The 15,781-nt window shown below is 41.5% G+C and overlaps 1 protein-coding gene across 3 annotated transcripts in view; it reads left to right on the forward strand.

Annotated features, from left to right (window-relative positions):
• SEL1L3 (SEL1L family member 3) overlaps positions 1–15,781 on the forward strand; it is a 108,387-nt gene extending 92,606 nt beyond the window's left edge. For 2 of the 3 annotated variants that reach the window (XM_020897616.2, XM_070452071.1), the window contains 5 exons: positions 1,029–1,138; positions 5,358–5,485; positions 6,321–6,423; positions 6,507–6,579; positions 14,632–15,781. In XM_020897616.2, the coding sequence (XP_020753275.2) occupies positions 1,029–1,138; positions 5,358–5,485; positions 6,321–6,423; positions 6,507–6,579; positions 14,632–14,771 (554 nt within the window). In that variant the 3' untranslated portion in view covers positions 14,772–15,781. The other variant, XM_070452072.1, reaches the window with a different exon arrangement.

Genomic DNA, 15,781 nt, shown 5'->3' on the forward strand with positions numbered 1-15,781 from the left:
GGAACATCTAACAGCTTTGTGTGAAGTGTGATATTTCTAAACAATTAAGAAAGAGAGTGAAAAATCTCAGCTATTAAGATCTTGCCTAAACTCGGCTCTCAATCTCAAGCAGTGCATTTCTCTTCATTCATTGTCTACTGAATGCTTAGATCCACCATTTTCTAAGGAGTCAGTGAGAACTCATAAGAGAAAGCTATTCTGGAGAGTCCCTGGGCCACTTACCCCTTTGCCCTCAGATGGATTCCCTGTCCACCTGGTTATGCTCTGTGTGATAGGAGGCTGACTCTCAGGAACTGCAGTTCCCAGACCCCTTTGCATCTGATTAGTTTCAGCCAATGGGAGGGGCAGGCAGGAGATTTCAGGGCGGGAGGAGGGGAGAAGCCCAACTTCTCCACTTCTGTGTCTGCTTTGGGCTGTATCTCTGTCAAAGGCTGCATTTCCATGGTCCCAGCTCCTGCCTGGCAGTCCATCCCCTGTGGCCTCAGCTGGCCCCCGGCTCTGGGGAGGTTGTAGCTTCCTGCATTGCTAATCTCTGGGTTGCCTACTCTTTCCCATTTGCCCTTTCAGCTCTTCCAACACCCGTAGCCAGTTGCAAAATCCCAGTTTTGAATGGTCCAATGTGGATTGTTTTTCTGATTGGACATTGAGAGAGACATACACTCTTAAAATTTTTCCTTAGAGAAAAAATAAAACATATGGCTTAAACAGAGTAAACACATGCTCATCAATCATCAAACCCAGGCAGCGAAACCTTGATACCCCAAACATCCTTGGCTGATTGGACTGATTTTCACTGGGTAGTCTCCATGTAGGATAGCTACCCAGCCAAGCAAGAAAATGTGTCCAGAAATGGAGGTGCTCAGTGAAAAAACCACTTTCCGCCTCCTAACAGCAAGGAAACCTAAAGATGTATCTGTATTCAGATTCTAGTGGAAAAAAATTGAAGTAATGCAAATGAGTCATTCTTCTAAAATATCGCTCTGATATCAAACTATTTGACAAATGGACCTGTAATTCTTGTCCTGCAGCATATTTGAAAATGGGAGATCTTTACTACTATGGCCACCAAAACCAGTCACAAGACCTTGAGCTGTCTCTGCAGATGTACGCCCAAGCAGCGCTGGATGGAGACTCACAGGTAAATAGCGACAGAAATGAGCTCCTGGTGGTGCTGGTTCCTGAGGTTGAAAATCCACTTCTCATTCATTTTCACAAGCCCCTCACAACCTCTCTGAGGCCACTAACCAGCATGGTGAACTTTTATTGAGCACTTACAATGTTTCCCATGCCATTCTCATAGCAATCTTGTGGGAATGGGGGTCAGTGGACCTATTTTATATTAAAGAATGCCAAGATTGTGACAAGGTGATAGGATGCTCAAGGCTAAACAACCAGGTAATAGATGAAGCAGTCAGAGTCTAAACCCAGGTCTCCTGACTCCAAACCCAGGAATCTTCCTACCAGATTCCATCAAACTAACTCACTAGGTAGAAACTCAAGCAACTGCAAGTGGTCAAAATGGGAAGGAGTTTACTTATATAGCTGAGTCAGTGCTTTAGTGATAGGACTTTATTCTCAGTGACCTTTTTTTTTGGGGGGGGGAGGGGGACTTCTTATTTTGGAATATTTGTAGAGTTATAGAAAGGTCACATAACCATAATACCATTATCAAACTAAGAAATTAGTGTTGACTCAGTACCAGTAACTACACGGCAGAAATTATTTGGACCTCACTACTTTTTCCACTAATGTTACTTTTGTGTTCCAGGATCCCACACTGCATTTAGTTGTCCTATTTCTTTAGAGTTCTTCCATCTGGGCCCATTCCTATCTTTGCTTGTCTTTCATCACCTTGGTACATTTGAAGGTTGCTGGTCAGATATTTTGTAGAATGTCCCTTGATTTGTGTCTGTCTCCTGTTGTCTCCTGAACATATAGAGTTTATCCACTGGGGCAAGGATAGCCCAGATGTGATATGTCCTTCTCAGTGTATCCCATGAGGCATGTGTGATGTCTTATTACTGGGGAAGTTGATCTCATTCACTCAGTGAAGGCGGTTTCTGCTGGGTTTCTTCCCTGTAATGTTAATATTTTTTTCTCTTTCTAATTTATAGATATTTTGGGAAGGTAATTTGAGACCATGCAAATATTCTATTTCTCCTCAAACTTCTGCCCACTGATTTTAGTATCCTTCAGTAAATCTTGCTGTAACAACCAACTGTGGTGTGCTGATGATAATTTTCTGTTTCTCTCATCCCTTCTATATTTGCTAATCAAAATGCTCTTGTAAGGACCTCAGGGCCATTTCGTGATGGAAGTTAGAATAGCTGTTACTGTCTTATGCCACAGATTTCCAGTGTTGTGATTTGTGATCTGATCACAGAGCAAAAGTTGAGAACATTCCTATCTCAGTCTCTTTTTTTGGGCCATGCCACTCAGCTTTTGAGATCTTAGTTTCTAAGTTCCCTGATCAAGGATTAAATCTGGGCCCTTGGCAGTGACAGCACAGAGCCCCAGCTATTGGACTGCCAGAGAATTACCATCTCAGTTTTTTTTTTAAAAAAAGGAGGTACTATGTTCCTTTTACCCATATCTCTGTCACTTCACAGTTATTTGGACATAGAAAGTCACTGAAGTACTGAGTCTTGATTTTCTAATGTGTGAATTGAGGATAAAAAGAGCATCCAAATCATAGGTTGCAAAGATTAAATGAGATGCTAGATGTAAAGTGCCGAGCGCATCTCTGAGTATGCTCAGTGGACATGATCTAGCCTATGTTATTGTTATTTTTTCTGGAATAAAGTAGATTTTGGTGCTAAAAGGATTTTCTCTGGAGCCAAACTCCCCTAAATGACATCTGTTGTTACTCAAAATCAGGCCTGGACCTATTTTTTTTTTTTTTCAATTCTGAGTTTTTGTTTTTCAAAAGGTAATGATATAGAAACAGTAAAAAATAATTTTTAAAGAGAAAAATATTAAAGAATACCCCACAATTCCATGTCAGGGGGCTTTATTCCTTTGGTCTTTTTTTGTTTCCAGTTCCTTCAGTTTTCATGCCTTTCTGAGTCCTGGCTGCAGGCCAGTGGGTCTCTGGAATGGTGACTAGAGCACATTGGCCACTTGAAAAATCTGCTCCTTCTCACATATTGCAGGAATATGTGCATCCTATTGACTAATCTCTGTAATTATTACTCTTAACTACTGCCCCATATTCTGTTAAGCTGATAGAATGTAATTTATTAAGTTTTATCTTTTCATGGACATTTATTATATCTTGTTCACTAATATATTGATTGATTTGACACATGTTTATGTAGTCCTGCCGTGTCTTAGACACTGCTTAGTGGTGGGGGCACCGCATTAAAAAATAGACAATATTTTTTTCTACTAAGGAAGTCTATTAAGGAAGATGTGAAGGTCATTTCCTATTGCATTGCAATTATAGTAAGTACTACAATGAACGTGTTCTTATTTCTACCTTTTACCTCCATTTGATTAATTTCTTTATAATCTGAGAAATGCTATTACTAAGTCAAACAGTCTAAATTGTTTTATGGCTCATAATAATAGTATATTGCCGATTTGCTTTCTGAAGTTGTTTCCCAATTAATACATCACCAAGCAGTACTTAAGTATAAGAGGATAACGGAAATCACATCAGCACTGGATGTTTTCATGGCTTAATTTTGCTAATTGAATAATACAAGTTGATCCTTCCTTATTGTTTTAAATTGTCTGTACTTGACCACTGCTGGGGATGAACACTTTTACATATACTTGTCTATGATCATTTATTTACTCTTCATATTTTCTTATGTGAATTCTCTGTTCTTACTCTTTTTCTGCTTATCTATTGGAGTTTTGATATTTTTCAATTTAAATTATAATTAGTTCTTTATACATTTGGCCAATAGATAGTGAATTTTAAGCTATTACATTGCATGTAAATATTTCCCTAGTCTGTTTTCTCATTTATTTTAACCATGTTATTTTTCCATTGCTCAGAGACTTTAAGATTTTATAAAGTCATTTTATTCTTTTCTTTTAATACCTCATTTTAAGAGGAGCTATCTTTCAAAAAGTGAAGAAATTGTCTGTTTTCTGCTTGTGTGTGTGTGTAAAATCTAAAGATACCTAATACCTATAACTATTAAGAAGTTATTTGTCAGCATAGTGGAGCTTAATATTTGGGACTGTGAATTCTGTCTGCTTGCATTTGAATCCCCTTTCCAGCTATACGACATAGGGCAAATTCCTTAACCTTTCTGTGCCTCAGCTTCCTAGTAATAGTAGTATACAGGGTAATAGAGCCTTTCTTGATTTGTTGTTATGAGAATTGAGTTAATATATAAAACAGAACAAAGCCTCATATACAACAGCACTCAGAAAATGCTGGCTCTGTTATTTTTATGATGGTCATCACATAGCATGCTTATGAGACTCTTGCTGTTTACAAACCAAGGGTTGGTGATTTTTTTTTTTTTTAGAATCAACTAAATGAAAGAAAAGGGAGGATATAAGTCATTAAAGCATGACTTAATTCTTCGAAGGGCAACAACTCATTGGACTCTGTAAAGCCCTAATGATAAGTAATACATCATTGTTTATTTTTTGGTCTGGCCACGTGCTCAGTTCATGATGGATGGTGCATCTCCTCCAGGAACTATAATAGTTGTCATTCTTTATGAAGCATCTGAACCATCAGGCTCTTAACTGTGTGATTTTATTGCACCTGCACAGCCTAATATGGTTGTTCCTACCTCTGTGGGTCAAGAAGAAGATGTTTAATAAGGAAAAGGTAGGGAAGCATGCCAGAGTAGAGGGTTTGTGCCAAGAGGAATCAGAAGAGGAGATTTTCCTCACTAGCCTAGGAGAGATGAATCAAACACTCATACAAGATTATGTGCGTCGGAGACCCTCTCCACTTAGAACATCAGCCATGAGCGCCACCCACAGCCACAGTTTGTTCGATTTCTGACATGCTGATGGTGAGCCAGGGTAGTAATGTAATGACGGACATTGCCTTTGACTCAGTGTTCTGGTTTTGTTGATAACTCAAGGGCATGTTTTCCAGCAAGTTCTGTCTTGAGAGAGTGAGCAGGAAAGGACAGATTCCCCCGGTTGACTGGCTTCTGAGCAGATGGGACACTGCAGCCTCTGAAAGCCTCCTGGTTCTCCTGCAAATAAGTTTCTCAGATGCATATATTTAGGGAAACAATTCATCAATGAAGACGACAAAGCCATCTGGCTCTAAAGACAGGAAAAATCCAGAGGTTGTAAAAGTTTATATTCTGATGAGTGTATGTCTAAGTTTTATTATGAGGAAAGAATGAGTTTGGTTTGTGGCTTGTTTTCAGGGATATTTTAACCTGGCCCTGCTAATAGAGGAAGGTGCTATAATCCCACATCATATTCTGGATTTCTTGGAAATTGACCCAACAATCCATTCTAATAACATCTCCATCCTCCGGGAACTGTATGAAAGGTGAGTTCAGAGCCTCTTCAGTACTATGACTGCTGGAGGAACCCATGTGGGTAGTGTTTGCTTTTTGGCTAAAGTTATCCTTATTCTTATTTTCTAAAGTATTAGTGTTAGCTGCTCAGTCGTGTCCAACTCTTTGCGACCCCATGGACTGTAGCCCACCAGGCTCCTCTGTCCATGGAATTCTCCAGGCAAGAATGCTGGAGTGGGTCGCCATTTCCTTCTCCGGAGGATCTTCCTGACCCAGGGATCGAACCCTAGTCTCCTGCATTGCAGGCAGATTCTTTATTGCCTAAGCCACCAGGGACGTGCCCCTTATTTTCTAATGTCAGCAGTTATAGAGGGCCCAGGATTTGCTTCGATTAGAGGACACACAGCTGGACCCAAACTTAATTCCCCTTTCTAGTACCTGAGGACTGAGATACAGAATGTGCTTGATCTGAAGTTAAAATGCTGACCCAGGTTTTCCATGAGAGTGGAAAAAATAAAGTGTCCAATTAGATGATGCTCTTCTGCAGATAGAGAGGTATCCCTGTGTCTGGACTTTGGACAGACACTCAGACAAAAGTGTTGCTTGGCAGTCTCCATACTGCAAAGTCTTCCTTGAAATGTCTTTTTATAAGTGATAAGACTGACCTTTTCTGAGATTGTTGCCTGGGTGTCTAGTATTTCCATGTAGCTCAGACTCCTCAGAACTGCTTTATTTCTTTTTCCTCTCATCTTACATGTGCTCATTTGACCCAAAACAGAAGGACATGGGTTTGAGGATCTGCAGATATTGGCAATGCTACCAGCGAGTTCCAACATTGTCAGGATGCCCTGTGCTGTTTGTCTGCAGGTGCTGGAGCCGTAGCAATGAAGAATCCTTCAGCCCCTGCTCCCTGGCCTGGCTTTACCTTAACCTCCGGCTGATCTGGGGCACTGTCCTGCACTCTGCGCTGGTAAGAAACCATCTCCCCCGAGCCCTGCCCTCCTGGTCCCTGCCCTCTATCAGTCATCTGACATCTGCTTCGGATGTTTGCAGATCTACTTCCTGGGAACCTTCCTGCTGTCCGTATTGATCGCCTGGACTGTGCAATATTTCCAGTCTGTCTCAGGTAAAGATTTACAAAAAGCTGGGGCCATATATAAAAAAGTAGTGATTCTTTTCCCTACTAGAAAAATGACACTTTTCCTCCTTGGCCATGCTGTTGCCTTTTGTTAGGAGGATCATTCACGGAGTGATGGTTACCCCTAGGGCTATATGGTAATCTCTGGCTGATGGAAGGCTCCAAGTATTGTTATTTTTTCAAAGTAAGCAAGGATTTAAAAAACAAAAAAAAATAAGGTGCTTAAGAAATTGAACAAAAACGTCTACTCCCATTGAAAATATACCTGCTATCAAAAAAACTATGGACTTCCCAGATGGCACAGTGGTAAAGAATCCACCCACCAATGCAGGGAGATGTGGGTTCAGTCCCTGGGTCAGGAAGATCTCCTGGAGGAGGAAATGGCACCCCACTCCAGTATTCTTGCTTGGAAAATTCCAGGGACAGAGGAGCCTGGTGAGCTACAGTCCCTGGGGTCACAAAGAGTCAGACATGACTAAGCAATTGAGCACACATGCACGCACATCAAAACTACACTTCGTGTGTCTTCAAACTCAGTTCCAAGGCTCCCTCTGGCACAAAGTCTTCCTATTTATCCCAGTCAAGCATGTGAGATGATAAAGAAGTTCTTGTGATGAATAAAATACCCAGTCACTTAGATTCACAGGGAGGGGCAGAGAGAGATAATGAAGCCAGCATTTTGCCTAGTGTGGTTTCCACTTTTCTGAACTAGGTTGGGGCAGTCCTTCTAGCTGGGTTTAGAGTCCAGGCTTATCGCCTCATTAGCTGTGTGACTTATGGACAGTTATTTCACCTTCCTGATCCTCTAATTTCTCATCAATAAAATAAAGTTATAACAGTAGCTGCTTCTCAGGGCTGTTAGGAGGGCTCAGTGAAAAAAAATACTCATGGCACTAAAATGACAACTGTAGTTTGTGTTAGCTGTTATGTTTATTTGATATATAAAACCCTCTTGATAAAGTTAGCTGTTGTGTCTGTCTTTCCTATGAGACCATAAGCTGAGTCAGAGGAAGGCCTTGGTCTCATCATTTATGACCTCACACTTAGTAGGTGCTCAAATTTGCGAATGCCTCTCGGTGGAGACTTCCAATTCCCCACCACCCTGGGAAGCTACAGCAGGACAGAATTACGCACGAAGACCAACAGGGACATTTACAAATGGATACATTAGGACTGGACATGGCATTTGAGCATCGGCCAGCTGTTGTTTGTGTAGCAGATAATGAAAAGCAAAAGGAATGCATTTCAGCACATATTCGACGGAAGCCACTGTTCTGAGAGGCTAATACGGAGTCATTTTCCCTGATTTACCTGAGGAGGTTAATAAGGAACCATCAAAAACCCTTCCAGGTTTGATGCCCTGTAGCATGCCGGCTGGTAAATTTTCCTCATGCAAATTCTGTCCCGTCCTTAAATTTGTTGCCAGGTAGAGCACATTTATTTTGCATCTTGTCAGTGTTTTCCATTTCAAATTATCTTTGTCATTTTTACTCTGTAGAAATATTGTTATGATTATTACAAATGCAATTCCGTTAGAGGAGCTGAAAATTGTCTTTATGATTTTATGCCAGCTGGTAGCCATGAAAATTCATGGGCTGGTAGACTGGTTTTTATCAGAAGTCATCTTTTTTTCCTTTCTCCATAGCTTCATTATCAGTCCCTCCACATTTCCATCTCCCTGTCCCTCCTGCCTTTTGATATGTTTTCCCCTTCCTATGTATCCTTTTCTCTTTCATTCTCTTTTTTCCTTCTTTTTTTTCAAACTCTTTCACTTGCTTCTTTACATATATATACCTCTTCCCTTTGGTGAGCACTGGAGAAGTCTGAATATATATACGTATATATAAAATAATTTAATTCTATGCCCTTCATTTTACAGATGGTAAAATAGAGGCTACAGGAATGACATGGTTTGCCCAAAATCACAAAGTAAAATCCAAGAAAGGATGTAGGGCAGCCGACGTCTGAGCTTTTTCACACTCACAATACTTTACAGTAGGGGCTACCATCTGCCTCTGACCCATTGTCATCTTACATAAGATGTATTTTTTAACACATCTTCTGGTACCCTGAAATGAAGGACAAGTAACCTGCCTATATACTTATTTTTAAAAAACACTCTAAACAGCGATATAAAGAAAAAATAAAAAAGAAAGCAATTATAATAAAATAACACGTATTTCAATATGTATATCCTAGCCCTGTGCTTCTTAATTTCAATGTGCATAGAAATCAAGCAGGGTTCTGGTTAAATGTAGATTCTAGGTCACTCAGTCTGGAGGTGGCCTCTGAGATCCTACATTTCGCACAGGGTTTCAGGTTGCATCCACAGATCTATTCTATGGATCATACTTGGAGTCACAAGGGCCTTGAGGTAAAAAAAAAAAAAAAACAAAAGCACACAAAAATTCTAGGTATTTCCAAAACATGCCCCCATGGTGGTATCTACCAGCCCTGTTAGGACTAGGATTGAATTAAAATATGTAGTAAATTATTTTTGTATTTTTTAAGTCTTCAACATAAGTGCAGATTTGTCCCTAGTTTTGAAATAAGAGGGTACTCCATCAGTGATTGGGCAGTGGGGCAAGAAGGGGATTGGAACACAGAGGAGAGAGGCTCTGCAGAGGGGTCCTGAGAGGGCAAAGTTTCTGCCCCAGGCATCTCCTGGATGAGCCATGGTCCGAGGTCCATGAGCCGCCCCACCTAATGGGATGGATGGAGCAGATGCAGGTGGTACCCCTGACCATCGTGTAGCCGGTGCAGGAATGCGGCCGGATGCTGACTGCCAGAGTACAGGGAGACAGGATTTGTGGGCTCAGAGCCTCCCTTAAGGCTCTGGGTGGGAGGATTGTGCCATAAGTTAGGGATCTTTGTCATTTTGTGATTTGCATTTTTTACTGTCAGTTGTTTTTAAAAACTAATGATTTATGGCCAAAGCTTTAAATTGAACTGTCCATCCATTTTGTGTTCAGCTCCAGCTACCTTCATTTTCCTCCCGAGTTTATTCTCTTTGTGATATATAGTCAACATTTCACTGTTTGCCACATTAAATTGTCCTGCATTCAGAAGGCTAGCAGTGTGGGACAGTAGCTGAAAGCACAGGCTGCTGAGATTTCAGCCTGCCGCTACTTGTGTGACCTTTGGCAAGGGAGGGACCCTCTCTGTTCCTCGGTTTCCCATTCTCTAAAACAGCGGAAGACCATCTTATTTACAAAGCAGAAATAGAGACACAGACATAGAGAACACACATACTGATACCAAGGGGGGAGGGGGTTAGGGGAGGATGGGATGACCTGGGAGATTGGGATTGACATATACACTGCTGGTACTATGGATAAAAAAGATAACTAATGAGAACCTACTGTGTAGCTCAGGGAACTTGACTCAGTGCTCTGTGGGGACCTAAATGAGAAGGAAATCCAAAACAGAGGGGATGTCTGTGTTTATATAGCTGATTCGCTTTGCTATGCCGTAGCAACTAACACAACATTGTAAGGCAACTATACTCCAATTTTTTTTTTTAAGAAAAGAAAGAAAAATAAATAAAACAGCAAAAATAGTAGTGCACCTACCTCGTACTGTAGTTGAGAAAGCCAAATGAAAGAACACAGGGCTCTTTAGGACTCAAGAAATGCTAGCTGGTAGCTTCCTAAGGAGTAATGGTCTCTGGGGCATTGTCCTTTCAATTAAAGCAAAGAGCTTGTTTACCTCAGTCAGTAGCACAACACTACCAGAGTCTAGCATGCTTTTCTTTGCTGTTAGACTCTTTCTAAGACATAAAACTCTTCTTCAAAGACCAGCTGAACAAAGATACCGATTAGTCTAGCAAGCATACCAGAATAAGTCCACAAAAAATACTGTGTACGCACAAAAGATCTTTTCTTTCCTTTGAGGAAAATTGTTTTTGATTCCTAGTTTGCATTCCCCCAGTTGGCTCAATCTTTCTGGAAGCTGATGCCTCCCAGGGACGTGCTAAGGTCCATGGGTCTTGGGTGGCACTAACCATTCAGATGATCACCAGTCTGATAGCAGAATGAATACACACTGACCCGGGCCTACAGCTTCCTTCCGGGTCCTTCAGCTTTGCAGCTTCTGAGTCATCAATGAATCCCAAAGCTGATCTCCATTAGCCTTTCTTCCCCCAACTCTTCCTTTCTCAGATTGCTGCAGGGCAAGATGAGAACTCACTGAGCTACACCCCTAGCTAGGCTCAGCCTCTTTCTCACACTCCAAAAACCTCCTTTCCCCACCTCATTGCCTCTCTAAAGCACTTTTCCTCTTCCTTCCCTATCAAAGATGCCAAGCATAATTGCCTTAATAGACTCAGGCTTTGGGGGAAAAAAAATCCCAAAGTGTGTCTGGAAGCATCTCCATTTCTCTTGTCACACATCTCCCCTGAGACCAAAAAAGTGTGGAGCCTGGCTGCATAGCAGAAAGTAAAAGGGAAAATAGAGGGAGACAATGTAATGACCAGTTCAGAGAAAGTCCTGCCTTCCTCGGACTAGTGTAAACTTTATGTCTAAACATAATACACAGGAGAGAGCAAGATCTGCAGAACTACCAGCTCCAGCAAGGTCTCCTTTGGAACCAATGTCAGCCAATTCCAAACATTCATAATTTAAGCCAACTCATCCTTTTCCCCTAAGTAGTTAACTTAGTGGTCTTTTAAAAAGAATAAGATGATACGAACAAGATTAATTAAACCTTTTCCTACTCTTTCCCTGTCCTCTACATTTCCAGTTAATGAGGTTTCTTCTAAAATTACAGTAAAATGTCACAAAGTGGTGCTCATGAAAAAAGCAGTAGCTTTAAAGTCAGAGTGATTTAATGGTGAGATTTTGCTTTTCTCCTATCTCATTACCCTTGGTGCCCTACTGGTATCTTTACTCATGAGAAATGTTTAAACGACATGGATCTTCTACGTGGGCTGGGCCCTGCTGGAGCCAGAGGCCCAAATGAAGTAGATTTGATCTTCAGATTTTCAGAGTTTCCCTCCCTCACCTCCTTACCCCCACCTACCTCCCCTGTCTTTGTAAATATTCAATTATCTCCCAATTCACCCAATATATTCTCCACTATTCTTCTTTCCTTTGTGCTCACATCTGGTGAGCTGGCAAGCAGATATTTTTCCTACAGTGGTCCACGACAGAGGTTGGCGAACTTTTTCTGAAAAGGGCCAGATAATAAACAGTTGGGCCTTTGAGGGCCATCTCTATCACAGCTATTCAACTTTCATTATAGTTCGAAAGCATCCATTGGCAATACTGGAAAACAAATGACGTGGCCGGTCTTCAATAAAATGCTACTGTGGATGTGAAGATTTAAATCTCATATACTTCTCACATGTCACAAAATAGTACTCTTTTGATTTTTATTCAACCATTTTAAAATGCAAAAGCCATTCTTGGATTGCAAACTATACAAAAACAGGCAGCAAGTCACATTAGGTCCATGGACTGCAGTCTGTTAACCCAGGGCCAACTCTTGATTTTTCTCACTAATGTATAGGAAATGGTCCCCCAAGCAGCAAATAATCCAGAAATCACTTCTATTTGGCTTTGGAATGCACTCTGAAATTCTTTTAAGCAGCCTGCTGATTTTCCTGCTTTCCTTGATTCTAGTCCAGTAATCAAATTAGAATGGATTCCAGGTGAGTGGAGACAAAGAGGCCATTCTAAAATTATGACCCACTATGGGGGGCGGGGCTTGTCCAATGATTGCAAACCCCTGATGAAAATGGAAGGGTTCTCACATGGATAATAGCAAATTTACTGCTGAAACATTGAGCATTTTTATTACGTTCTAACAAGATTTCAGTGGTGGCAATGCTAATTATGCATTCTTTCTACATTTACACATTGGCACTTTTTTGTTTTAATCAGAAAACTGATTGCTGATTTATCTTGTTACCATGGTGATTGAAACATTACCCTAAGCTTAAATGGAAAAATAGGTGACTTCGTACTTCATTAACTTCCTCAGAGAATCTTCAGAAGGATAAATCTTTGGGCCTGAGAAGGTTTGGGACACCATGTGATCCAAGCCCGTCAATTTACAGATGAGGAGACCGAGGCATATGAGATTCAAGCATCATCTTAGGACTGAAATATCTGCCATTCAGTATCTACCCCAAAGTCACCTACTAGTGATTGATAAGTGCGATTTGCCTAGAACAGGTCTCCTGACTCCAGCAAATGGTCTTTCTACCGAATCACCGGGTCTCACAATCCCTGCCATGGTTAGGTCACCTGCCAGATTGATGCCTCTGACCTAGAAGTGTCACATTATTACGTAACACCTGGGCACCACCCCCAACCCCACACCACCACCAGCACTGTTTTGTTCTTTCAGAACAGTCTCTGGATTCACAAGTTCTTCTGTAGATATTGGAGGGGGTTCGTTGAAGAATTCCTTTACATATTTAAAAAGGTCAGAGGCTTTGGAGCCCATTCCTGCTTTATCTAGAATAGCCTCTCAGAGGTGGAAATCTTGAAGAGTTTGTCCAGAAGTCAGATGATCAACATCTGGTGGCATCTTCTGCAAGTTGGTACATTTCAGAATGGACCTTTGGGAACCTTTAAAAATGATCCCACCTACTGACTCAAGACTCAAGGACTGCAGAACTTAAGAGCACTGCTTAAAGGCAAACTAGCAATTGTTCCCACAAAGCATGGCCACTGTACTAGCCATATGTCATGCTACCCCCCATTTGACAGAGAAACTGCAGCTCAGAGAGGGAAAGTAACTTACCCAAGATCACGCAGCAACTGGGAACTGGCAGGACCATGTGACTCCTAGGTTTTCTGGCTTCAAAGTTTTAGCTATTTTCCTAAGCTCCTGGGGTCTAAAAGTGAGCCATAGGCATCCCAGAAACAAATGCTTTCATCAGTCCTCCCAGCCAGGCCCCAGAAATTGATAAATCAACATATTGCCACGGTAAGCCAGGTCACTAGTAGTAATGGCTAACATCTATTGACTGTTCTAAGAATGGTATATACATTAATTCATTTAATCCTTATGACAATAAGGTATAGATATTCTTATTTTGCCCATTTTTTTTTAGAGGCAGAAGGAGAGTAGGTAACTTGTCCAAGGTTACATCACTGATTAAAGGCAGGGCAGCCAGGTCCCAGAGCCCAGGCTTATGGATGGACCAGAATATATCTTAGCCTCAGTGCCTAAAGCAGGGGTGTCAGCCTCAGCACTTGTGATGTTTGGAGCTGAACCACTCCTTGTTGATGGGAGTGGGGGAGGCTGGCATAGGCATTTTATGATGCTTAGCAGCATCCCTGGCTTCTACCCACTAAAATGCCAGTAGCACCTCACCCTCCAGTTGTGACGAACAGGAATATCTACTGACGTTGCAAGCTGTCTCCTCGAATCAAAATCACCCCCACTTGAGAACTACTGACATAGAGTATAAAACCTTATAAGCCTCCCTAATCTTTATGGTGGCCCAAGCTTCTTCCTAAAGGCAGACTGATAAATAATTAAGCCTGGTAATTATGTTTTCCAAAGTTTATATACATATACCTAAATAATTCAATTTAAATAAAATTTGGAATATCACCCAAATGGAATCAGAGTATGAATGAAACCAGCACTCTTTTCTGATTGATTGCTATAATCCATAGCTTGCATTGCACCAACACCAAGTGAAAAAAAAAAAAGAGATATGACCATAGAAAACATAGACCAAGAGTTGTTTCTCCCTCCCTCCCTTCCTTCCTTCCCTTCCTCCATCTTCTTCCCTTTCTTTTCCTCTTTTTCTCTCTTTCTTAATATTTACCTGGAATTCACAGCATAATTTTAGGACTTAGACTCCCAGAGATCTTTGCATATCTATTCCAATTGCCATTTTATAGGAGGAAACACCAAAGTCCAAAGAACCTAGATAATGGGTCCAAAGCTGCTCATCTGTTTATAGTGTCAAGGACACTAAATGAGAAGCATCTCTTCCTGCTTGCTAGAGTCCAGGTGTGGTTGTGTGTCCTGTACTGTTTTGAGGATTCAGCACATGTTGTGCACGTGTCTCTGCAGCCAGCAATCCCCACCTGACACCAGCCGGGGCCTCCGAAGACCCTACGGCCCCCACTGCAAGTCCAGCTGTGACTCCAGTGGCAGACGCCTCCGCTCAGGACCAGCCCACCGTCATCAACAGTCCAGAACCACGTGGGTGAACTGTGCAATCCAGGTCTCTCCAGATGAGAGAGAATCCTTTCAGCTACTGGTATTGGAGAGCTGCGGCGGGGGCATTATACACCTTAAATGTCTTCTCAAGGGGATGCGAATTTTGCACTCGGTGTCTTTTTTTCTTTTAAATCAAAGAAATACCCAGAGCAGACAGTGGTTATACCAAAGGTTATCAGACAAATACCAGGTGCATCCTGATCACAGCGGGGTGCTGGGGAGGTTAACTGGGTTATTCCGGATGTCCACACCTAATGATTGTGTGAATAGGGAGTCAGAGTTTGCCTTGTGGTGTATCCAAATCCTTATACACTGCGGTGCATTTTAAGAATCTTAGCCCCTTGTTCATTCCATTTTATTAAAACAACAGAAAATTGTGACTTCTCTACCAGTTGGATAATGTTTGGTATGCGTGTTTGCCACTGCCCCGCTCCTCAAAGTCCCAAGGACAGATTTCCATTTGACATCTAAGACCCAGCATTTCTGAGGCACCTTGAAATGAATAGGTTAAGGCTGGAAACACAGGAAGGGCAATGGCTTTGTAAATGGGTTTACATTTTTCTCCTTGAATTTTTCTAGGGTCGTAATGCTTCCAAATCAGTTAATGACACTGTTGGATGTCGTTTACTTTTCAATTGCAATCCATAAAATAACATTTAGAAAATTCTTAGTATTTAAGTGTAGTCTTTTCCATGAACTACCCATTAGAATAGACTGGCAGCAGTGGAAAACGCAGGAGACAAACCTTTAGCTCATAGTCTCATTCCCCACCCCTTATGCCTGCCTGCATCTGAGTAGGGGTGTGGGGTGTGTGTGTGTGTGTGTGTGTGTGTGTGTGTCTGAGAGAGAGAGAGAGAGAGAGAGAAGAGAAAGAACCAACTGCCCACACTGTATGCTGCTAAGGTAGTAAATAAATCAGTAATGCAATATTGTGGGTCCAAACTACTCTTTGCACTACTTTATTTACAGTAGTAAATAAAAATTATTTTTATACCATTGA

The sequence above is a fragment of the Odocoileus virginianus genome, chromosome 21, assembly GCF_023699985.2.
Source record: "Odocoileus virginianus isolate 20LAN1187 ecotype Illinois chromosome 21, Ovbor_1.2, whole genome shotgun sequence".
In the NCBI taxonomy this organism is placed as follows: domain Eukaryota; kingdom Metazoa; phylum Chordata; class Mammalia; order Artiodactyla; family Cervidae; genus Odocoileus; species Odocoileus virginianus.